The following is a 23,346-nucleotide window of genomic DNA, read 5'->3' on the forward strand; positions in this document are numbered from 1 at the left end:
ATCCCCACTAAAACATCAAGTACCGCCCTCTGAGGTGTGCAGGAGGAAGCCCGTGTCAAACCCTTTGGAGAAGAGCCTATGGAACACGGCAGGAAGGCCAGCTTGCAGCACTGATCCATAGCAGGCATTTCCCAGCTTGTTTGCACTTCAGCAAGGAGGAGGATTTGTACAAATTTCCTCCTTTTTTTTTTTTTTTTTTTTTTTTCCCCCCCTCCTCTGAGCCCGAGTTGGATTTTCTAAGAGGATGGCACTTGAAAAGGATTCCTGGAGCCCCGGCACGCACAACTCCGCTTGTGCCGACCAACAATGGAGGAATCCCCCTCTCCAAGCACCTGTAAACTGACACTGCAAACCAGCCATTCCAAATGCTCATCAACAGGCCATATATTTAAGCACAGAGCATCGCCTAATCTATTTTTTTTTTCCTCCCCTTCTTCCTTTAATAGATCGGAGCACAAAAGCCTGAGAGAGGGTGACCTACCAAACAAAAGGGCCTTTGAGTCCCTAGGAAAAGTAGACTTGGAGGAGGATGGAAGGAATCCAAGTGGCCCTATTATTTCCACTTGCACTAATTAGACATTTTTCTGTCAGCTATTGAGCACTGCTGAGAGGCCAAACTCACTGAATTCATTTCTAAAGTGTTTACAGAAGTTTGCATCTGTTTGTGTCTCTTCAGGAGGAAAATAAGCACTTCAATAGCATTGTGGAAAATCTAAACGAAGCATCCTATTCTGAAGGGCTTGGCAGTCTTGCAGCTGCATAATTTAACTCGCCCGCTCAATGCCGAAACCTCTTGTGTCCCTCTCCAAACCCAAATGGACACAAAATGTAGAAAAGTCAAGCCAGGGGGAGAAACTCAGCTAGTTTTTTTTTTTTTTTGGGGGGGGGGGGGCGAGGCAGGGCTGCATGCTGTGTGGCACACAGGGACACGGCTCCGTGTCAAGCCTTTGCAACGACGTCCCCCCCCCGTTCCGAGCGGGACACCGCGAAATTAATACCCGCTCCTTTCATTCCCTGCCAGCTCGTGTGGCTGGAAAATTCCTCAGCACCTCCAGCCCGAGGCCGGGCACGCACCCAACACCACGCACGGAGACCCTCCCCAAAATGCCACTGCCAAGTGAGCCGGGGGGGGAGCGGCTCCCTGTCACCCAGCCCAGAGCCAGGGAAAACCCCAGCGACGCCCAGGATGTCACAGCCTGCTCCAGCACAGTCAGAAACGGGCGCCCTAAACAGATTTACTCACTTTCTTTATCGCTTTAGGCACATCCACAGACCGAGAGAAAGAGAGAGAGAGAGAGAGAGAGGGAGAAAGAGCGAGGTACGCGCGCACTTTGTTTTCACATCTGTGCCCGCGACGTGAAATGGATCCGTCTAATTGAGTTTGGGACACAAAGGGAACCTCGCGGCTGGGAAGTGGAATCAGGTGGTGGCGGGGGAATTAAATTTGCGCCAGATTTCTATACACGGACCATTGGGGAAAAATGCAAAGCAGCCTTTAGTGAAGGGGGTCTCGCCTTAATGGCGCTGAGTGGGAGGGTGTGCGGTTCGCATGGCTCCCCTGCATTAGCGGGTTTAGCTCCTCCTCACGCCGGGGCTGAAGTTTGGGTCCCCAGCTTTGGGTTCAAAGCCACGACGCCTCCTCTGCATTGACAATGGGGGCCGCTCCCAGGAGAGGGGAGAAGCTCAGAACCGGGGGCCATCTGGCACTAGGACGGGCAGGAGAGCGTCAAAGGGAAATTATTGGTGCATAGTAAATGAGGATGAGGAGGAGGGGAAGGAAATAGGGGGAAATCTTTATGTGGCAGCTGATGTAAGAGGAATTACAAGCCCAAATAAATGAAATATTGATTTAATCCACTCTCTCGGCCCTCCTTATAAAGCGAAGATCCCAGAGGCGAGCCCTCCTCCCCAGCCTGTGGGCTCAGGAGGATCCCCTTTGGAAAAACGCCTCTGCAAACAGCGTGGTTGGAAAGCAGGGGCAGGAATCATTTAATTTGCGGTGTCCCCACCAGTTTTGCTGACGCTCTGGACTTCTGCCTTTGCTTATATCTATTTGTCTCAAGCTGTTTCAGCCCTGGCTTCCTTTGTAAACTGCAGCTGAGGTTTAAAAATCTTTTTAAAAAAAGCCACAAAACCCAGAGCAATGCGGCAAAGAATTTCTAACTCCGCGCACAACAAGGCAGGAGTTCCAGAGGCACGCCACGTACTTCCAGGTGCCTTATTTTCTCTCCTGAGCACTGCTCCTAGTTAGCACTCCACTGAACCCTAACAAATTGCCCGGTTTTCTTTCCCCCTGTCAGATTAAAGACAGAGCCACAACGCCGATGGATCCGGCTTGAAGCCTTTCACCCTCTTACTCCACGCGCCGCCAGCAAAGCCCGTCCTTCCAAGAGACCAAAGCTGCTGTCACCGCGCGGGACTTCTCTATCAATCCCTGCCTTTCAGCTGGCAGTCAGAGCCCACTCCACAAATAGCAGGGAATTAAGCCTCCCACCACCTCGGTGATGGGCAGGAGAAAGCGCGGCTACCAGGAGCAGACGGATACGCCCGAGACACGGGACAGGGAATCGCCGCAGACCGAGGAACCAGCGGCTCCTGGACGCTTCCCTCTCGCTCCCAGCAGCGAGACCCTCATTTAATGGCTTCTGAAGCTGTTAATTAGCTCAAGTTATCCATCCCGAAGGCAATGGAGGATTAGGTGTTTATTCAAAGGCAGCAGCGTTAGGTCCATTACGAGCAGTTCAAAACACCACAGAACGGGGGCAGTTTTATGCAACCAACCACATCTTGCTTCACCAACTGGGCCAGTCCTAGAGTGGGAATAATTCCAGCTTTCCTCAGGAAAAAAAGAGCAGCAGCCTTTTGGGGCAAGGGCAGAAGCAGAATCGTTTAAAGTGCCAAGGAAGCTCCTCAGAGAGGGGTTCCTGGGGGGCCTCAGCAGGGGCTTGGGGGACCACAGTCATCTGCAGGGGTTCCTGTTCTTGTTTAGCACCAAGGATAGAGAATTGCCACGATCATTTCGTGGCCCTGGTTCTAGACCCTTTATAAACTATCGTGGCATGTTAAAATACTGTGTTGAAGGGGATATTTAGCAAAATGCCAGTGACAGAACGGAGTGGCATCAAGACCACTATCAACAGATAAAAATCCAAGAGTCTCTTCCCTACATCTGTGCCCTCAAAGCATCAATCCACCTGAGAAGCAGTTTCATTTGAAAGGAAAACACAGCATAGCGATCTCAGGAATACAACATTTAAAGTCCCTTCCAGGGAGGAAACGCTCCATGAAGCTGCATCTGAGAAGAGGAAATCCTACCCAGGAGCCAAGTGAAGTGGCATCTCTACACGAACCTAGGATCAGGCTTCCTTTTTTTTTTTTTAGTTGGTGCTCCACATAAATTCTGCCGTAGTTTTCCTCCACAGATGGAGTGCTCTGCAGCACCAGGACTGTCACCCTGGACAGCTAAAGCCCTCCTGCCTGCACTTGATCTCTGATACTTCTCACTTACAAAGCCTCAGGGAGCCTGGGGTGCCACGGGGTTCCCTCCTGGTTAGAATCCATCCCCCTCCACCACTCTCCGCCTCACTGGGATCACCCAAGGAGGGCTCTTAGGAGGCAGGTAGCAAAAGGTCAGCCTGAACAACCAAGATCCCAGGGCTAGGATTTAAGGCTTTAGTTCTCCTGTTACCACACCCACGGTTAGAAGGAGGAGAAAACTAAATCCTCAGGCCCCTCTTTAGCTCTCTTTCAAAGGCTCCCAGCCCTTAAGTGCCACACACACACCCCTGTGGCAGTTAGGGCACGTCCCTTGGAATGGTTTCCCTAATGGCAATCCATCAGCACCTAATTAGCCAAGGCCCGGCCAAGGGCTGCAGGGCCTTATTTTCCACTCTTTTCAATATTCCCATTAAATCCCACAAGATTCCGTGCCAGCAAGGCCAGGAGCCACACTCCCCCATCCCCAGCAGGGAGCATGGAGCCAGACTGCACAGCTCCCTGCAGAGAGTGCAGAGGGACCAGAGTTAGCATCACTCTTGGGGGCTTTTCCTTGTGTCTTCCCGTTGTACCTATCCCAGCAGATCCTGGTCCATGGCTGAGTGCTTAAGCCTGGATGCAGGAATTACTGATTAAGTACAATAAAAATGAAGCAAAGGCCCGCATCATTACAATGGGTTTGCAAACAGGCAAAAGAAATTGCCAAAAAATAATTAAAATATTAATATGGCATGAATCATCCCACAGGAGGACTAGGAGTCGTCCTTCAACTAAACCCACAGCAGGGATTTTGGGATCAAAGCCTATGTGGATATGGGCATGTTGCCCTCTATTGGCTGCTCACCGAGCGTTAGGCTAATTCCATCCCTCGGGATAGCAAAGACCTGCAGGAAGGACACCCCTGGCAGCCTCCCTTCTGGATCTGCAGCCCCACTCCAAACCCCACAGCACACGGTGGTATTTAGAGAGGAAAAGTAATCCCTCCTTATTTATCCTTGCCAGAAAGGACAATTCTGATCTGGCTTTGATTTGTTAAAAACAAACACCCCAGTGCTTTCCAGTTTTGGCTTTGGACACAGATGTTGGGTATGACCCTTGAAGCCTCAGTGCAGATTCCCACCACGGGGGCTGCAGGATGGGCTTGGTTTGCTAGACAGAAAACGTGGTAAAACACCATGTTGAGCTTGTTGAACTGGGGTGGCCTTTGGGTGCTGAATCCCAGCAGGAAATAGAAAAATCCCCAAAAATCCAAACCAAAACCCCATACCTTCTACAGGGGTGCAAAGAAGCACCGAGCATCCCACAGCAAAAGGGAAGAAGAGCACTTCAAAAAGCCTGCAGGTGCAGGTGGCTTTGCCTCCTTGATGTGCCAGAGGAGCGTGGAGCCGCCGGCAACGCCGATCCCACTTTTTTTTTTTTTTTAAAGTGCAACAACACCAAGGCAAACCCTTGAAGCCAAAAGCCTAATCCGCTTACTCCCTGTGCTGGGTCTCATGGAGCTTTTCAGCCCCTCTCCCAGAGTAAAACATCCTCATGGAGAGAGAGAGCTCCAGTATCCAGCGCTGCCTCCTTCACACACCACCAGTGTGTTATGGTAATGAAGTGCCTTTCATTCATGGACCTCAAAGCACTTTTTAAATGTAATGAATTACGGTTTATGAGCTTATTCTAAGCATGGCAAATTAAAATAAACAGAGAGGGGAAAATTTTAAAGGTTTTTTTCTCGGAACAATAAATCGACAGAGACTTAATTTTTTTTTTTTTTTGTCCTCCAGGGAATTAAATTATCCTTCTGTCCCTCATGCCGAAAAAAAAAGAAGAAAAAAAGTTGCTCAAACTTTTATCTTTCCTCATCACACTGTAATCACTTCTCTTCAGCCTCATTTCCCCCCCCCCAGCTTTTTATTCAAAGAACTGAGGCAGCCTTTGCTCTGCCTTGAAATTTTATTTAAAATAAAAAAAAAAAAGGGGGGGGGAGAAGGAATGGATGAAGGGGGGGGGGGAAAAATCCCTTTTCCTGACTAATACTAATAATACAGGTCAAAATGTCAGTCTATCTACAATTAAATGGAAAACAAAAAAGGTTTTCCCTTTTTCCCATGGTACAATGGCACTGGAATATAAATTACCGATGAAGATGAAATAATACTTCAAAGCACATGGGGAAAGGCAGCACAACGTTTACAAAGTATTTTCCACCGCAGGATGAAACACTGGAGACAACGGCAACCAATGGACTTCAGGGGGTGTGGGTGAATAGTCCAAAACTAGCATGGAGGGGGATTTTAGGTCCCTATAGTCTGTGACCCCACGATAGGCTTTGTTTAACAAGGGCAGCTGCAGTTATCAACAGATGTTTCAGCAATAAATAATTGGTATCATCTCAGAAAAGATCCATCTACCTGGGGAGAGGGCATAATGCTGCAAACACTGCTCCACTATTACAGCCACATTAATCTCCCATCTAGCCAGGTCTCTCGGGGAGTTTACTGCAGGTGTTTATCCCCGGAGAGAGCAGACAAACGCTCCGAAGCGAGGGAGCCACGCCGGGATTGTAAAGGAGGTCAACCTCCGCCATAAATTTCTGTCTGAGGCCACACACACCAAAGAGAGAGAGAGAAAATAAAATACCCAGGAACAGCCACTCCCTGCCCTCCCTGAGGAAATTCAGGAGTGAGGGGGTGCTGGGGCTCCCACCTCCCGGCCCCACGGTTGGCTTTGGCGAGCTCCTCGTCGCTCCGTGCTGTTCCAAGTAATCGCTGTTCCCAAAGGAAACCCGCTGACCTCAGTGGGAAAGGGCTCTCTGGAGCAGGTGAGATCTCCTGGCCACCTTGGAGTTAACAACAGGCAGCAGTGGGACTGTGCTGGCTTCAGACATGCACCACAGGAAGCAAAAAAAAAAAAAAAGCCCCTGAAAATTCCCACACCTCATTTTTACACGTGTCCTGCCAAAGGGATACTCCTCAGCCCAGATATTACATTTACCACGGAAAAGGGTGTCCTCTGTTTGCTCCAAGTCACGTCTGACGTGCCTCTGGGGAGATCAGGAAAGCAAAAAGCAACCCACATTTCTTGCCACTTTCTAAACCTTAAAACTCATCACCTTGCAGGACGGGATCCCCAAACACCTTTGGATTCTGCAGCTCCTTACACAGCCAAGTAGCCTTTACTCACAGGGAGAATTCACATTAAATCCTTGCCTCTCCCGCCTGGGTTTTGGCCAGCTTTGGTCCTCAAAGGGATTCTGTCATGTAATTTTATTGAAAAGAGAAAATTTGAGGAATTTTGCAAGCCCTACTACAGTGGGTAATCCCCATGGCCTCCTGGAAGCAAGGAATTAAAGGAGGAACAGCAGTCTTGTCAAACTCATGGAGTATTTTTTTAAAAACATCTGGCATTTTAGTTTTATTATAACACCAGTTCTTCAGGGAAGAGGGAACCATTACGTGAGTGGGAACAGAAACAGAAGTGCCCTGTGAAAGCCCCCCGAGCACCCCAGGGGGACGTTTTACACAACAGGTGTGTTGAACTTCATACCAGTAAGTCAGGGAGCCTCGCACTGATCATATCTTGCAGGTTTGTTTTGTCTTCTGGGCCGAGGTCTTGTTTGTATTGCCACTTCTCCGGCACAAAGGGCCACTTCATTTCCTTTGCCTCCTCCAGAAGGGTCCTCAAGTCCTCAGGAAGCAGAGCTGAAAGGGTCAAAGAGCAGGTAAAGATACTGCAGCAGGTTCAGCTGCAGCACTTGTAACCCCGATCTTTCTAAAAGACCTTCTCCCAGTCGCTACCAGCTCTCAGCTCCTGTCACCGGCCTGGTGGGGAGGGAAGGCTGGCCTGCCATCCGTTCCCCTTGGCTGCTCTGCCCTCCAGGTAAATGGGAGCCCTCAGCCATCAAAAAGGCTTTTAGCAGGAAGCCATGCCGGCTGGAGGCCGCCTGGGCGGAAAGAGCTGCTCCGAGAGAGACAGGAGGAAACCTGTGCCCCCCTCCGTGTGAGGAGAGGACAACGGGGTCAACAGCACAGAAGACCTGTCCCCCTTGCTCAGGTGACAGCCTGGAAAGCCACATCCAAACTGGGAGACAGAACACATACAAACTGGACCACAGAAAGCAATTTAAGAGAGATCTAATGTGATATAATGAACATTAAGAACACGCTCTTAAACGTGTTTGGTCCTCCCTGCTGCCTCCCCATTCTGGGCAATCACCACTCCATTGGCTTGGGTTGGGTCTCCAACCTGACACAGCTAAGGATGCAACTGCCAGGAGCGCCCAGCTAGAGATTTGGGCTTGGATTTGTCCCTTCCATTCAGCTGCACATTTAATTTTCCTTGCAACAGGGGTGAAGCTGCAGCCCGGGTGTGCTGTGCTGTGCTGTGCTAACCACTCGTCCAGGCAGCCCCTCTGGCCAATAAAAGTGGATTAACAAGGATTATTGACCAGATGGGGTTAATGGTGATCATCAGCTGCAGGTCTGGCCCCTTCTGGCCATTAATCCCCCCAAAAAAACCCTGCTCAGAGACCATCGTGGCTTTAACGAGGCAGTGCAATAAATGTATCACTCCATATTTTTTAATCAATCCTTTACGGATGGACTGTAGAAAATGCACTGCCTGAAAAGTCTTATTTCATGCTCATATTACAGTGCATTCACCAATGTGGTTTTCCTAGGAAAAAGCAGAAAGCTGGGTATTTAGGGCCCTTTTCCAAAGAGCCACGTTTAAAAAGATATCGCTTTTTGCAACCCACGTTTCCTCACTTGTTGCTGTCCCAAGGAAACACAGGGTTTGGAAACCTTCCAGTTACACATCCCATGTTTCCCTATCCTCCCGCAGTGGTGTCTGGAGGGGCTCAGCCCTCCATGCCGTGGCAAAAAGTGGCCAAGCAGCAGAGCTGGTGGGGAGAGGAGGTCGTGCTCCCACCCTCACAGCTCTCCCTGGAAAATCAGTGCAGGAACAGGGATACCCACCTCGGCACAAGCAACACAAAATGGCGGACTGAGGGGTTTAATCCCCCACGTAGAAGGGGGAAGACTGAGCTTCCCAAAATCTTTTCCAAAGGAAGATGGTGGGGAAGACTGAAGGCAGTCACAGCAAGCATGTGTTTTCCCATATGATCCCACAGCACTGACATTTTGGGGAGGGATCTATCCAAAGAGAAACAGGAGGCTTACACAGGAGGCTTTCTCTACCTTCTTCTTCTGTCTTTTCCACACAAACTTTTGCTTACTTAAATAACAATGAAATCAGAAAAAAATACTGTCAGCAACCATGAAAACAATCAGTGGGATAACATGGATGTTGGTATCCTCTCTAAAGGTTTTATTGCTGTCCTCTTGTTTCGGTTTCCATGCTTGATCCCCCTCCTGTCTGACACACTAAAGAGCAAAGATTAAAGCCAAATTCTTTAATTTAGATATTTAAAGAGACATCCTCAGCAGTCATTACTGCTGAGCTGATTAGCAAAGGAAACCAGGGCAACATTTTCTGGAGGATGTGGCAAACTTGGAGCCTTCAGTCACCTTTGGGGTTGGACATTCTCGTAGGCCTAGCAGGATACTTCTTCGATGTGATGTTTAGGTGTCACCACGTGGAAATAAATAAGTAAATTAGCCAGTCAATGACAATAAAACGATGTTGTATCACAAGAACATCCACCAGAACCACAGCAACCAGTTGGGGAGCTCGTGTGAACAGTCCTGCAGCTGTCAGCTAAAATCCAGCTCCCAGGATGAGAGTCTGCCCTTGTAACAGAGAGCTGTTCTCACTGCTGGCACTATAAGCTCATTAATTAACAAGGGTTGAACCGGCACAGAAGTTGACTGCAATGATTCCTAGCCTAAAAAGAAGTAAAAAAGCAGTCCCGACCCACCTAACTCCCACTCTGCCCCCTCAACTAAAGTGAGATGAGGATGTGCTCCTCCTCTCCCCTCTCCCCACCATTCGGCTTTCAGTCCCTCCTGCGCCCAGTCTGAGAAGGCTGGGGAGGGGGGGAAACAAAGGCAGCCCCGGGAGGAAGAGGGGGGTGAAGAAAACCCCTCGTCCCCTGCGCTGGGAGGGTCCCCCCGAAGCCGAGAGCCGCCGGGCTGCGAGGCCCTGCCTTCCCCGGGCAGAGAGCCCCAGCGGTTATTAATGTCGCTGTCACCACCCCGCTGCTGGGTATTTTTCTTTCAGCTGATGGGAACACGGTCCCCTGGAAAAGCCCGAGCATCACTACGGGCTCTGATCGCCCATTTCCTGAAGCAGTTTACCTGAAGGACCGTGTCTAATCGAGTGATTATAAGGGCACTGATTTACCTTATCTGGAACTAAACTGATTATTTCTCATACTTTGTGGCATTTAATAGGAGAAAAGGAGGGAGGAGGACGAGGGGGGAAAAAAGCGCTACCTGATTAGGAGTTCAAGAGCCTATTCTGCGGAGCCATAATAAAACTTAAAAAGAATTCGCGAGGAGGAAACAAAGTACCCTTTGTCGAAAACAAAAAAAAGAGGAGAGAAAAATCTTCCAGTATCCATAACAGAAACCTACACGCCACCCTCCAGCACAAACAGACTTAGGTGCTTCAGAAAAAAGGCAGCTGACCTCCCAGCAAGAACAGGGATGGTCGGAAAAACATATTCTCAACGGCTCTGCGCCCCGGGACAAACAAAGGGTTTTAAAGATCAAATTAACGTTATGGCCGAGTCACTCAAGCAAAGCAAAACTAAACATTATTAACACTAAACGGGAAAACGGGCAGTGCCGCAGATGTGTCACGCAAAGGAAAACCTTGATTCCGCTGGAATTAGAGAAAATGATAAATTCTTTTTTTTTTTTTTTTTTTTTTCCCAAAGCACCACAGCAATACCAAAATAAATGCTGGTTTCCAGCAGGTAACCCTTTTATTACGGCTCTCGCTAAACACTGCTTCCTTTCCCGGTTATTTATTCCAGCCTTTAGCCAGCATGGATTTTCCTTTCAAGAGGGATATTGCAAGTTTGGGGCTTTTTTTTTTTTTTTTTCCCCTCGGACACCACTTATAGAGGTCACACACTTTTTACAAGATAAAGATTCGGGCAATGAGCTCTTTAATATATGAGGAGTAGCTGACAAACGGAGAGGGCCCTCACCCAGTTCCTATGAAAAGAGAGGAAATATGTGCTCTTATTCACAAGTTGCATCCTTTTTTTCTCCTTTTTTTTTTTTTTTTTAATAACTGAAATTTATGTGCATCAGCAAACTTTTGGGCATTGTTCTTCCCAAACTAAACTGTTCCTTACAGCCTCATGTTTAGTGAAGCCTAAAATTAGAACTGACAGCAATTCACTGCAACAAAGTGGACTTCTTTCCCTGCCTGCCTGTAGCCCGCATCCCATTCATGGCCTCGAAATCCAGGCATCTCTTGACACTCATCTGCCAGGAGAAGAAAAATAGGGCAGGGCCGAGGACCGGCGGGGTCTTTGCCGCCTCTCCTGGGGCGAGCTCACCTTGGCACCGCCGGTATTCCCGCTCGTCCTCCTCGCCCGTGCCAGCCTTTGCCGACAGGAGCGCGTCCAGAGCTCGCTCGCACTCCTGCAGCAGCGCGGCCACGGCGTTTTGATTATTCATGAAGGCTGATCCCACTCGGCTGTGAATTGGGTGTCCCCGGGTGCGCGGTGATCAATTACTTAAGAGAAGACACGGATTCTAAATGAAAAGGATCCCTTCAAGGCTTGAGGTACCTGGCAAACAAAGGAGGGGGAAAATGATTAACTAAAGTATCATCAATTATCCGAAAGGCTCAAGCAGGGAGAAATAATAGGGGAAATACATGAAAATACATGACAGCCTCGGAGGACTTTATTAGGGGAGTGTGTGAAATTACTGCAGGGTCCCGGTGACAAAGTGTGCGAGGCGAACATCTCCAAGGTGCCAGGGAGACAGGGCGGGGCTGGAGCAGGGAAACCCCAAGCAGGGAAGTGACTACCCGGGCTGTGCCCGAGCACTTTGCACCTGGAAGGTTCGGGCTGTCACACACAGTTAGCTGGGGCTGAATGGCAGAACTCATGGAAGATGCTGCATGCATTTTCCAGACCACTGGAACCGTCTCTTTTACCCTGGAACTCCGTCCCATGTAGGAATGTTCTCCATGGATGCACCGCTGCAAGTCCCTCGGATGCTTAGGACATTGCCAGTGGTGATGCAGGAAAAAACCCATTTCCATTCCCACATATCCAGCTCAGCATCTGCCAAACCAGTTAAGCAGCTTGCAAAAATCAAGCACAAAATAAATAATTTGGGTTTGGCATTTTTCTTTTTTCCCCCCACCAATTCGATGACGGTTTCACCTAAAAAACTGTTCTCACAGCTTGGAGCAACACAGTCAGAAACAGCCTCTGTGAAGTCATCTCTAAAATTAGGGAAACGGTGCACTAGAGGAGAAAGGGGAGTGCAGTGCAAAGGAACACACATACAGGCACAGTTTGCTCTGCTGACCAGAAAAGACTCACATTCGAGCAGCTAAATTTCCAGGGAGTTTTTTTTTTCCCCTCTCTGTCGCAGCTCTGGGATCGCTGGATCCCCTGGAGCTGGTGGCTGATATCCCGTGTTCTCAACGGCACCCGAGTAAGAGCTGCCAGATTGGAAAGCAGAGGGCAAAAGAGATGCACTCATGCGAATGCAGAGAGGATCAGAGAGCCTGCCATGGAAGGGCAGGTGGAGCAGGGCAAAAGATGGGATTCATCAGCAAAGAGCCTGGAGGCAGGAGCCAGTCAGTGGGACTCTGCAGACAAATGGTAGAGAAAGAAGAAATTCAAAAAGTAGCCGTAAAAAAAAAGGAGGCCGAGGGCAGGAGCACAGACGTGTGAGAGCAGCTGGGGAGCAAGTAAAAAAGATCAGCTAGAGGCAGAGCCATGGACAAAAACAGAAGGAAAAACCCTGAAAGGGTTTCCCATCTTTTTTAGCTCCAAGTAAGAGCCGCCAGGGCCACCCCACGCAGGGCACTGTCCTGCAGGGTTTGAGCCAGGTGAGCACAGCTGGGTGTTGGGATCACATCCCTGAGGATGGACCAGGCACAGGGCCCATTTAGGGGCTCCCTTCAGGAGAAAGAGGAGATGGGGCCAGAGGCAGGGCTGGAGACACAGCTACAGCTGTCCAAAGTCCACTCAGGAGATGGGGCTGAACTACCTGTCGCTGGCAAAGATCAGCCTAAAAAAAAAGGCCACCACCCTGATGGGATTTGCTCATGGCACAGGGTCCTAGTCCACATCCCAGTTCACAAAGGTCCCCTCTTCCTAGGGACTGCCAGGTTATCAGGGACAGACATCTCAACCTGGTGACAACAGCCAGAAAGGAGACTCCTCTCTTCCTACCCTGCCAGGTCTGGGAAAGTTGATCCAGTTGCTGGTTATCCATCAGGGAAAAAAGACAGGCAGCCTCCTCTGCTACAGTCACAGTAACACACCTATGCCAGGGTTGCTTGCTCTGCTAACCGCACTGACATCTGCTAATTGATTTCTCTGATTACCCAGCCCTGTGGGAAGGAGTGTGTGCCTGTCCCAGGAGTGCCTCCCAGGTTGGGACGAAGCATCCCGGCCATCTGGCCCTGAGTCCACTTCTTTGTGTAATTGATTTCCCAAAGAAAACCCCCTCGTTTTCTAGGGAGTCCCCTCGAGTGAGTTCCGAGCAGACATACACCTGTCTCGGATCCACTGTGGACATGAGTCCTGGGAACTAGGAACTGCTTCAGGAGGGCACAGAAGCACGTTGGAGAAGGCCTATGTTCAGCTGCCACCTCACAGCCCCAGTAAATACATACTCACAAGCACAGTGTGCTAGGAAGATCCACTAAAGCAAATAAGCAGTGGGACATCTCCCCTTACAAAGAATAACACGGTATTTAAGAGCACCCAGTGGAGCTCAGAGCCCAAATTTCGACTTTTAAGCCCAGCTTGTGCTCCCACAGCCTGGAAGATCCCACTGGGTCTTTCCTGTAGGCAGGAGGGCCCCGTGGCTTTGTGAGCCACACAGGCTGCCAGCCTCACAAAGAACTGCCGGGACTTAGCGGGGAAGCTCAAATTAGTGTGGAAGTAACAGCGCTTGGCTTCCTTGGGCTGGGAGGGCTTAACTCACCGGGAAGCTGCCAGGTCCGCAGCAGCGATATAGGAACGTCAGCAAGAGAGGAATTTTTCTTGGAGTGCGTTTTTTTCCTCCAAAGAACTGAGCAAACAGCAAGGACACTCGGAGCGATAAACGCTGATTTACGACGGCGGCGACGCCGGGAGAAAAGCGCAATAAACTGTACATTAGTACTGAGAAGGTGGAGAGTCTTCAGAGACCCATCACTGGGGACAATGGCTCGCATCATAAAATCAGCTTAAAACGGCACCAAAGAGCTTTAAGCTACGGCAGCATCCTCTTTACACAGATGCCACTTTGTAAAAGTTGTGTTTTGTGACAGCTGTGGCGTTGAGTGACAGCTGGGAGAGGGGAACAGCCAAGCACGCAGCTCATGGACCTGTGGAAATGCAGGACCCGAGACTAAAGGCGAACAGCACAACAGCAAAATCTTCTGGAGGCTTTCAGAACCCTCTCAGTGGTTACTAATCAGCTTTCCTAAGGTTCCCTTAAATCCTAACAAGTGGTGCTTTAAGGAGACTACGGTTTTGAAGTGACAAAAATTGCAGCTTGACGTGCTGCAAAAAAACCTGCCTGGGCGAAAATGCTTTCTCTAAGGATGCACTTCGAAATGCTCTTTGAAAACACACAATAAAAACAATTTTGCACCAGATTGAGGATTTAAGCATTTTTTTGGTGATAGTTTTTCTCCAGCTTTGGGCACAGGCAGTTTTTAAATGCCTGACACTTTAAAACAAAAATTATGAGAGGAAAAAAATCTGTGCCATTTCTGGTTGGAGCCCGGATTAAAATAATTCCTTGCATCAAATGTTATGGAAAAAAAATATTACAAAGGTCTCAGGGGATGAGAAAAAACATTTCTGTGGTTGCCTTTTAATTGGAGCTGGGGTGCAGAACAAGAGGGATGGAGGGAAGTATTGGGTGGGCTACAGTGAAATGATCTCTTTAATAAGAAACGGGCCATACTGTGACATTTCAGAGCCCTTGGGCTAGAAGACCAAAAGATCTGTCAAGAGAAAGGAATTTTAAGTTCTACTGTGGATGGAAGGAAGCCTGGGAGTCAATCTAGCCAGTTTAAGACTGCAATTAGCTTTGGAGGCTTTAAGAAAAAGAAGATGTAATTGCTGCATTCAAACTTCAAATGCAGCAAGGATAACAAGCCTTGGTTTCTCAGACAACATCGTTTGGGAAATTTTCCACAGCATTATGGCCCTGAAACACAAATTAGAGATCATCAGACCTTTTCTCCCTGAAAATATATTATCCTAATTTTCATCTTCTTCAGGCTACCCTCCAGTTCCAGGGAGACTAATGAAGAGGAAGCAAAGACCTGATGAGTTCCATGTGGAGACTACATTTATGGATTAATCCCAACAGGGAGCAAATAAAGCTTATTCCCAGAGCTCTCGGTTGGGACTCGGCACAATCAATCGAGGAATGGATAGTTATTTATGACCGAGGCTGTTTTGACTTTCAAATAAACATTTTAATTATTTTAAGTGCTACGCTGGAACTTGGGACTCTGAGCCCCGTTTTCATTTCAGTGCCTTGCTCTCCTGCCTCCTAATCCCAAACCACTCCGGTCATTATGACACTGTGCAAATCATACTGATTTTCACGCCTGGAACATTTGGAAGTGTTTGCTGAGGTAAAATCCACAGGCCAGACAAACTAGGGAAAAGGAAGGGGGGGGGAAAAAAGGAAGGAGGAAAAGGGGGGAGGAGCCAGTATAAACGAAAGGAACACCCTCAGACTACACTGAGCCTAAAGAGGTGCCCAACTCTGAAACCCCTTTGTAATCATCTTGGCACATCCCGATCCATCGCTGCATCCCACTTTTCTCTGCCTCCTCCTACCAGCCATTTTAATAACCAAGGCACTTAAAAGTGTTTCTTTTCTAACAGCTCATTTTCAATTCAAGTGTCTGCACCACTTGCACTGCTGGTTTTTCCCTCCAGCCTAATTTGGTGTACTGTGGCCCTTCCACATGGGGCTTTCCCTAAGGTTGATGAAGCCACACTCATTTTTAGGGAAGCTCTTTAAGCTGTTAGAGTCTCTGGCTGAATAAAGACAGGGGTGAAATCATGACACAGAGCCAGTGCTGGATCTATTGTGGCTGGTCCATTTATAGCCTCATCTTCCCTCCATATTCTGATATTTTATCTTGCCTTGATTTCTGCAGGAAGACTGCAAAAATATTGATAAATATCGATGCTGGTATTTTTACCTGCAGCAGGTAACAGGGACCGTGCACATCACACAGCACCCTCAGCTGCTCTCCCTCCTGTGGGTTTGTGCACAAGCCTTCTGGAGTCCTCCCCGTCACCCCTGTCAAAAATAACAGGCTCAGCTTTATTTTTTCAGATTTGACGGCTTGAGGGACTGAAAAATAAAACAGGAGAGAAAAAAAAAAAAGAAAACATGCTTACACTAATTTAGTAAAGGTTTCAATAACTGATTTAATATCATCTTCCACAGAAGGCAAATTCAGTTTCCAGACTATTTCAGTGCACACATGTTTGTGTTTTCCTAGAGGGTTTACCTTTCATTGCTAAAAGATGGTTTAAAAAAAATTAAATGGATTTTCTAGGGGCTTTAGTTAGTTAGTTATTAGTTAGCTTACTTCTCTGGCTTAAAGATTAGATGTTTTCTTTCGGTAAAGCTGGACATCCCAACTGGCTGTATTAAAATAAGGAAGAACCTCAATCAAAAAGCCTCTCCTAAGGCAAGCTTTCTTGTTAATATGCACCAACATGAAAGGATTTCTTTTCATCCTATACAACTACAGTGTGTGTAAATTGCAGGGGGCTCATTGGCATAAATCTTGGCTGTGACCTCTGAGGTAAACTGGATTTACATTACTTTCTGACAAGAATTAAATGAAGGCCTTGTGGATATATGAACAGCCTTCTAGACTGCAACAGATGGGCATGAATGTGCTCCCTAGGCAAACTATCAGTGACATCTGTGTCCTCCAAATTCTGGTGGTCTCAGCCAATTAGCAGGCAAAAGGGAAGAAAAAAAAAAAAAAAAATAAAGCCGGCCTCTGCCCAGCCACCCCAGCCAGAGCCGAGGCAGAAGTGCTTCTGTTTGGAAATGGGATCAAGAACAGCCTCCAGCACAAGGAGGTGGTTTGCCGGCTGGTGTAATACAGAGGTGACATTACAGGAAAAAAGCTGAGGTAATGAGGGAGAAGAGATATTAATATTAATACAGGACAAATGCCAGCCCCAGCCAGGTCTGTGTAAGGGGACAGTAATGGGCTACCCTGGTGGATTTACGCTCCTGCAGCCAAGGATGGAGTTTTTGCCAGGGGCGAAAGCGAAGCCCAGTGCCTGACACAGCTAAGGCAGGTGCTGGAAAAGCCCGGCTCTTGATCCGTATTCAAACCCCCACCATGTGCTCTGCTCTGCCTGCAGAAGCACCCAAAGAGAAACTCTGGCCATGCAGACCTGCACTTAGGAATCATGGAATATTTGGAGTTGGAAGGGACCCATAAGGATTGTCGAGTCCAACTCCGTGGGTGGATGGGATCAGGGAAGCAACACACTCGCTGCCCGCTGCACCTGCCTGCTCCAAAGCTTGGTGCTTCCTGGGAGAGCATTTCAGCTGCAAACAGACCGGGAAAAGAGCCTGGAGTGAGGTCTGGGATTTCTTAGTGCAGCACAGACACAGAACAGAGCCAAAACCACCCAGCAACTGCCACCGCTGGACAAAGGGAGTCCAAACCCAGCCCCAAACTGCACCAGATCCGTGGGTTTAGGCCAGTTATGCCAGAGGAGTGACCCAGACCAACAGAAGAGGTACAACAAGCCACTCCTTATGAAACATATTCTCTGTCTCCCAAGTTTTTAACGGAGCTGCCACGGCAGGAGCAGGCAGGACCTCTGACTAAAAGCAGATCCATCGGCGCTGGGCGCCGAACAAAAGCACCTGTTGTTTTGCCCTGGTCATGACTTTTCAGAGAGGCCTTTTGGGCACTTTCTCCTCACCACTGCTATCCCCAAGTACTACTAGGGGATGTAAAGAAAGAAAAAAAAAAAAAAAAAAGGAATAATTGAGGGGCAGATCAATAAATTAAAAAGTTCTAAAAAAAAAAAGAAAAAAAAAGAGAGGGGAAAAAAGACATAATGAATTTGGTACAGCACATATTTTTAGATCAAAGATGCCTTTGAAGTGACAAACCCTTAATCCATAAACTACTGAAGCACTTCCCTTCTCTCCCAAACCACTTGTTGTCAAATAAAATGGAACTTAAGGAAATTATCTTTATCTGCAAAATGGCCAAAAGAAGCCATCACCTAATGACAGCCTTGTCAAAATGACAATTGGGGAAATTGTTAGGAAGGGGAGGCCTGATGACTGGAGGAATAAGCTGGCTGTTTGCTCTAATCTGGGCAGGCAGGCCCCACACAATTCCAGTCAGCTTGCTGTGTGAAACAGCTAAGTCTTTGTCAACCCAGGCAGGGGCTGGAAAGACTTCTCTTTCATGAATATGGATCACCACCCTCCACGTCTACAGAAAAAAAAAAAACCAACAAACTCCTTCCAAACAGCAAAATAATAAAAAAAAAAACCCAAACCCAAAACTTAGCCATAAGAAATAAATTGCAGAACAACAAAATCCTGAGAGAGAAAAACCAGGAAGCAACGAAAGTGCAGCACGTTTTGGAAGTGGAGTCAGAAGGATCTTCCTCCCAAAGGCTTTCTGTGCACTTTTATTCCCCAGCAGAGCGGGATGAGGCACTTCAAGTGCACAAAAGCACAACGGCCCATCGGGGTATTTAAAGTCCAGCACTGGAGTTTTTATATTTTGCATTTCTGAACGTGCTGCCCGAGCACCAAAGCCCAGGCCACGAACACACAGGGCTGGGCTGGTGAGACAGGAATTCCTGCTCGCTTGTGCAAGGAGGAAAGCACCTGGAGCAGGTCAAAACCCTTCCACATGGGCAAAGGTTTCAAGCCCAGGCACTGAGGCAGCTTCAGTTTAGGGTCACAAATTTCCTGTGAGGCTTAAAATCCTCCACAACGCCTCGACTCAGTTGGAATCGCGGGTCACCTTGAAGTTTGGGGGCTTTTTTATATATCTATACAATATTAAACCCCAAGCATTCCAAAGACTGGCATAAAACTGAAACGGGAGAGCCAAATGAAGCCCACTGGACTGCCAGTGGAGGTGGATGGACAGACAGGCAGTGCCTTAAAAAGGTGAAAGGGCCCAGAAATGCATCTCAGAAACAGTGTGTCTGCAGGACTGATGCTGAAAGTCTTGTAAGCCCAAAAATGGCTTTTAAAGCCATGGAAGGGCAGCTGGGAAGAGAAGGCAGGATCAAACCACCGAGCCTCTGCCTGTTGCAGAAAACCCAAATGAAGATATTTTAAGATGTGGCTGGGTTTTGTCTTTGCTGGAAAGCTGTGACATCATTAAAGCATTCAACAGCGTTTGAAAAGTAACCTGCAGATGTTTGCTGTTAACTTTTTAATTTTGCTAGTAAAACTGCAAATCGGATCTTGATTTATTATATATTTATTATATATCGTGGTGATATTATAAACTTGATTTTTTTCTCGAAATAACAAACCACATGAAAGTTTGACTTCCAGCAGAGATATCAAGGCACAATGCTCAATTTTGAGGTTCCCAATATTATGCAATGTTTGCTGTAGACATTTCCATTTCATTAGCATATTCTGCTTTCCATGAGACCCAGCAATGAATGCTGTCCCTGATCTAAGGCTAATCCTCTTTAAAGAGCTACAGGCTATATTACATGTGGCCACAGCCACGGTTATGCCAGGGCTGAATCACTTTGAAGCCTATTGAACAGTGTTCCCTTGTGAGACCATACACAGAGCCATAAACCGATGCTGCCCGTGCTCCGAGATCCCGCTGTTTCCAACCACCAGGAGTTTCTGTAAAGGACAGACTTGAGTCCCAAGCAAGGGGCTGCCAAGAGGGAAGAGATACCCGCTGCCTTCACCTCCTCTCAAAGCCAATTTATGTCCCTACAGCGATAAAAAGTTCTTTTTTTTTCTGAAGCTCATCAGAGAGCAAATGCGCCGAGGGGGGGTTTCCAGAGCAATCAAAGGTAAAGATGAAACAGGCACCTGCCTCCCGGAGTAGGAAGGAAGCCACTCGAGCTGTTTTGGACAGAATCATACACATATTTAACAAAAAAAAAAAAGAGAAAAAGGGCCATGTATGTACCTCCAAGGCTGACTCCATGCCCCTAAATGCTATAAACTGAGGTAATGGAACAGAGGTTTTAGCGCCACACAACGTGGAATCTTTAGGACTTTCACATCTACACAAATTCAAAGGGGTAAAAAACCCAAAACAACAAAAAGCCCACTATATTCTCTGGCTCTGCTACATAACAGCAAAATACAGTTTATATACAGTTCATCTTTAACTCTTCAAAATAACTTTGTTTAATCAAGGGAGCTGGAAATGTTGGTTCTGTTCAGCCCAGAAATTATCTCCATCTAACTGGTGTCACACCAGACAGAGAGGGCAGATTCAGTCTCCATGGTAAAATCTGGGGCCCGGTGAAGGCAACATTTAACCTCCTGGCTTTCAAAATAGTTGCACAAATTACTTTTTTTTTTCCTTTTCAGTTCTTAATTTTCTTCATGAAGACAAACTTCTCTGGGAGACGTGATGCTCCAACACATTTAAGGCTCCAAGCTTTGTTCCAGCTTCCAAAAAGAACAATAGGGAAGAGCTGAAATTTTTATTCTGTGTCAGGCCTTAAAGATGATTTAATTTTGAGCAAGAAACAAGTACCTGGTCTATGGCATTGAACCTCCCCTACTTTTCCTTTTCCACATCATGGAATTACTGGAGCTTCTCTCCCACCAAGCTGCATGAACCTTCCTGCAAAGACACAGCTGTCAATATGAAGGGACTCCAAGATCACAACACCTCCACCTCTTTCCACAGTGTCCATATGGGAATAAGGGCAGTGGGGTGGACAAAAGGGAGAGAGAATCCAGACAGAGGGAGAAAGGGTCCAGAGAAAAAAATAAACCAAGGGTGCAAGGAGCAACAGAGGGGGTAGGAAGAACAACCAGGAGGATGGTAAGAGGGAAGAACAGCAGACAGCAAGAGGGGCAGGAAGATGGAGGAGAAACTGAGATAGCAGAAAGGTAAGAAGGAAGAGAAGGGAAGAAGGCAGAGGGGCTCCAAAGGAGGACCAAGGGCAGATTGTAATGTAGAAAGAAAAAAAGACCTCGGAGAGGGGCATGACAAAGTCCATCTTGTAAGGAACAGTTCCCTTTGGTGTTCCAAGCGAGCTTCCTCATCAGTTTATTCAGGTCAGGTGACATGGGAAATGGAAGACTTCTTTTTCCCAAGTAAACAAGGAGCAAAGAAATAAATAGAGGGAAGAGTGCTCTCTTTTCCTCCTTTGGAAGATCTCCTCTCTGCTTCATGGAGTGGAGCTGTTCTTGGCACTGGGATCTAAGAGTGCAGAGTGAACACTCCTCCTCGTCCTCATGCATCTCTCTTCCCTCTCACGCTGAGATCCAGTGGAATACACTGGGATACCTTTGGAACACACCTATCTTTGAGAAGGGCCTATTTCTTTTGCATTTGAACACGAGGCATTTGTTTGCTGTACAGTAACAATAACTTATTGCAAAACCTAATTATCTCCTCCATTATGCCTTTCCCAAACTAACTCGTGGAAGTTACCCCTGTTACCATTAACTTACAAGCACCTCAACAGCTCTTGCAATATCAAAACGAAACTTCTGACTTAAAAAGAAAAAAAAATAAGGAAAAAAAAAAAAAGAAAGAAAACCCCCACGAACCAACAACAAATACTCAGGAAACACCAAAATCCCCCAAAGGAATGGTGGCTTCCCATGTGCGGTCACACATTGCCACCTACCGGCTCCCACTCCTGGGCCCTCGGTGCTAAGGTGGTTTGGAATAATAAAAGGGCTGCGAAGCAGGGAGGAAGAGCAGCAGGAGGGTACAGGTCGGTACTGGAACCCAACACACGTTGGTACAGGTGAGGCAGTGACCAGTATCGTACCCCGGCATCGCCCGGGCACAAGCAAATAAAAACCAGCCTGGGGGGAGGACGACGGACGACACAACTACTCACTCATCTCTTGCACCCTTCTCAAGCTTTCTGCTGAGCTCACCACCTCACACCTGCCACATGCACGACACGGAAACACCGAGAGCGCGTGGCTCGTGTCCCCTTGTGGCAAGAGCCAGCCCTGCAGAAAAGCACCATTTCTGCCTTAAATATCACCACGGCGTTCCCAACCCATAACCAGGCAGGCAAACCATTAGGAGAACATACTTTCTTACAACTCTTCTCGCCCACCGCGAACTTCCCAGAAAGCGAAAGAAACATGTTTCCCCTCACCGACCCCGACTTTCTAAGTCAATCACGACTGAAAGAAATGCAAGAATACTTAGGATTTTTTTTGGTTTTTTTGGATTTTGCCTATTCAGGCTCTGCAGTTACAGCAACCAGTTGCTAGAAAAATAAATAAGGTACCATCACAGCCAATTCAAAACCACCTCAGTCAGTCAGCCCATGTATCACAAACAGCCCAAATGACGTGTTTATTTGCAGTTTCGCTTTTGACCGAAGAAATTTTGTTATTGTAATACAGAAATGAACTCTAGTAAAGCACAGAAACATTTCAGCAGGAAGGTCACCTAAAACCCCCAGAAGCAGGCAGAGAGTGCCTGCATTTGTTTTTTTTCTCATATAAGGGGCAAACCTGGAGTTGTATTCCTGAAGCTGGCAGCATTTTAACTGGTTAAAAACTTACGGAAGGCAGGAGCGGTAAATCCAGTTCCTGCCCTCCCCTGTACAAAATCACAAAGAGCTATACTTAAAATAATAAGGAATATGTAATTAATATGATGTTACACAACCCCAGAAACAAAAAAAAAAAAGGAAAGGTACTCACATACCTCAATAGGTAAAAGTATCAAAACAATCCTATCAGAAAAACTCTCTTGCAGTCTGGGAATCAGACTCTTTCCGGAAGCAAAGGGCTGACAGGAATTATAACTATCAACAGATGCAATAAATAGCAGGGTTGCACAATTCTGGCTTTTCCAGGAAGACAGCAAAGTGCCTTTTTGTTTTCATGTGTGAGCACACAGGCCAAGCCCTGCCTGGTGCAGAAAAGGCATTCTGCTACAGGAGAAACTTGGAATAATAATCTGTTTCTCTTCTCTGCTTTTTCAAACTGCAAAACGCAGTTTAACCCCTTTTTCTTTCTGATGTCAGGGGAGAAGAGCACATGGAACAGGCGTATCAGCCTGCACACAGATAAAAGTTATTCCACGAGAACTACAAAGGAGCTTATCAACCCACGAGTCATTTACCTGTTTGCTGAACGTATAAAAAGAACCCACAAGTGAAAAATAGTTTATATGAACCGACGCAGCGTTTCACCGAGCCTGCCAAAGCAAGCAAACCTTCAGCATTTATCGAGGCACAGCCTCGCCAGTCCCAATGCTGTACAGGCACGGGAAAGAGAGGACACTGAATATTTGGCATCTGGATTGAAAAGGAACAGATTTTTCCTCCACTCTGCCTCTTGGTCTGTGCTGGTTATTTAGAAAAACTAAGCAGCTGGATGAGGAAGAACTGCTCATTTTTTTCCCCCCCTACCAGACGGCACAGCTGCCTCAGGATTTTTAAAGAGCAGAACCAAACCAAACCAAACCAAAAAGTGAAGTTTTCAGCTCAGCTTAGATCAGCGGCCAGGGAAGGAT

General features: G+C 47.4%; 1 protein-coding gene across 1 annotated transcript in view; it reads right to left on the reverse strand.

Moving 5' to 3' along the window:
• The window catches only part of ALPK1 (alpha kinase 1), a 33,800-nt gene extending 11,167 nt beyond the window's left edge, over nt 1–22,633 (reverse strand). The window contains exons 1-4 of the mRNA XM_032686929.1: nt 22,534–22,633; nt 15,817–15,917; nt 10,961–11,194; nt 7,033–7,187 (exon numbers count right to left, since the gene is read on the reverse strand). Coding sequence (XP_032542820.1) covers nt 7,033–7,187; nt 10,961–11,081 — 276 coding nt within the window. The 5' untranslated portion in view covers nt 11,082–11,194; nt 15,817–15,917; nt 22,534–22,633. The remainder of the gene's footprint in view (nt 1–7,032; nt 7,188–10,960; nt 11,195–15,816; nt 15,918–22,533) is intronic.
• Between the last annotated feature and the right edge of the window lie 713 nt (nt 22,634–23,346).

The sequence above is a fragment of the Chiroxiphia lanceolata genome, chromosome 4 (genome assembly GCF_009829145.1).
Source record: "Chiroxiphia lanceolata isolate bChiLan1 chromosome 4, bChiLan1.pri, whole genome shotgun sequence".
Taxonomy (NCBI): Eukaryota; Metazoa; Chordata; class Aves; order Passeriformes; family Pipridae; genus Chiroxiphia; species Chiroxiphia lanceolata.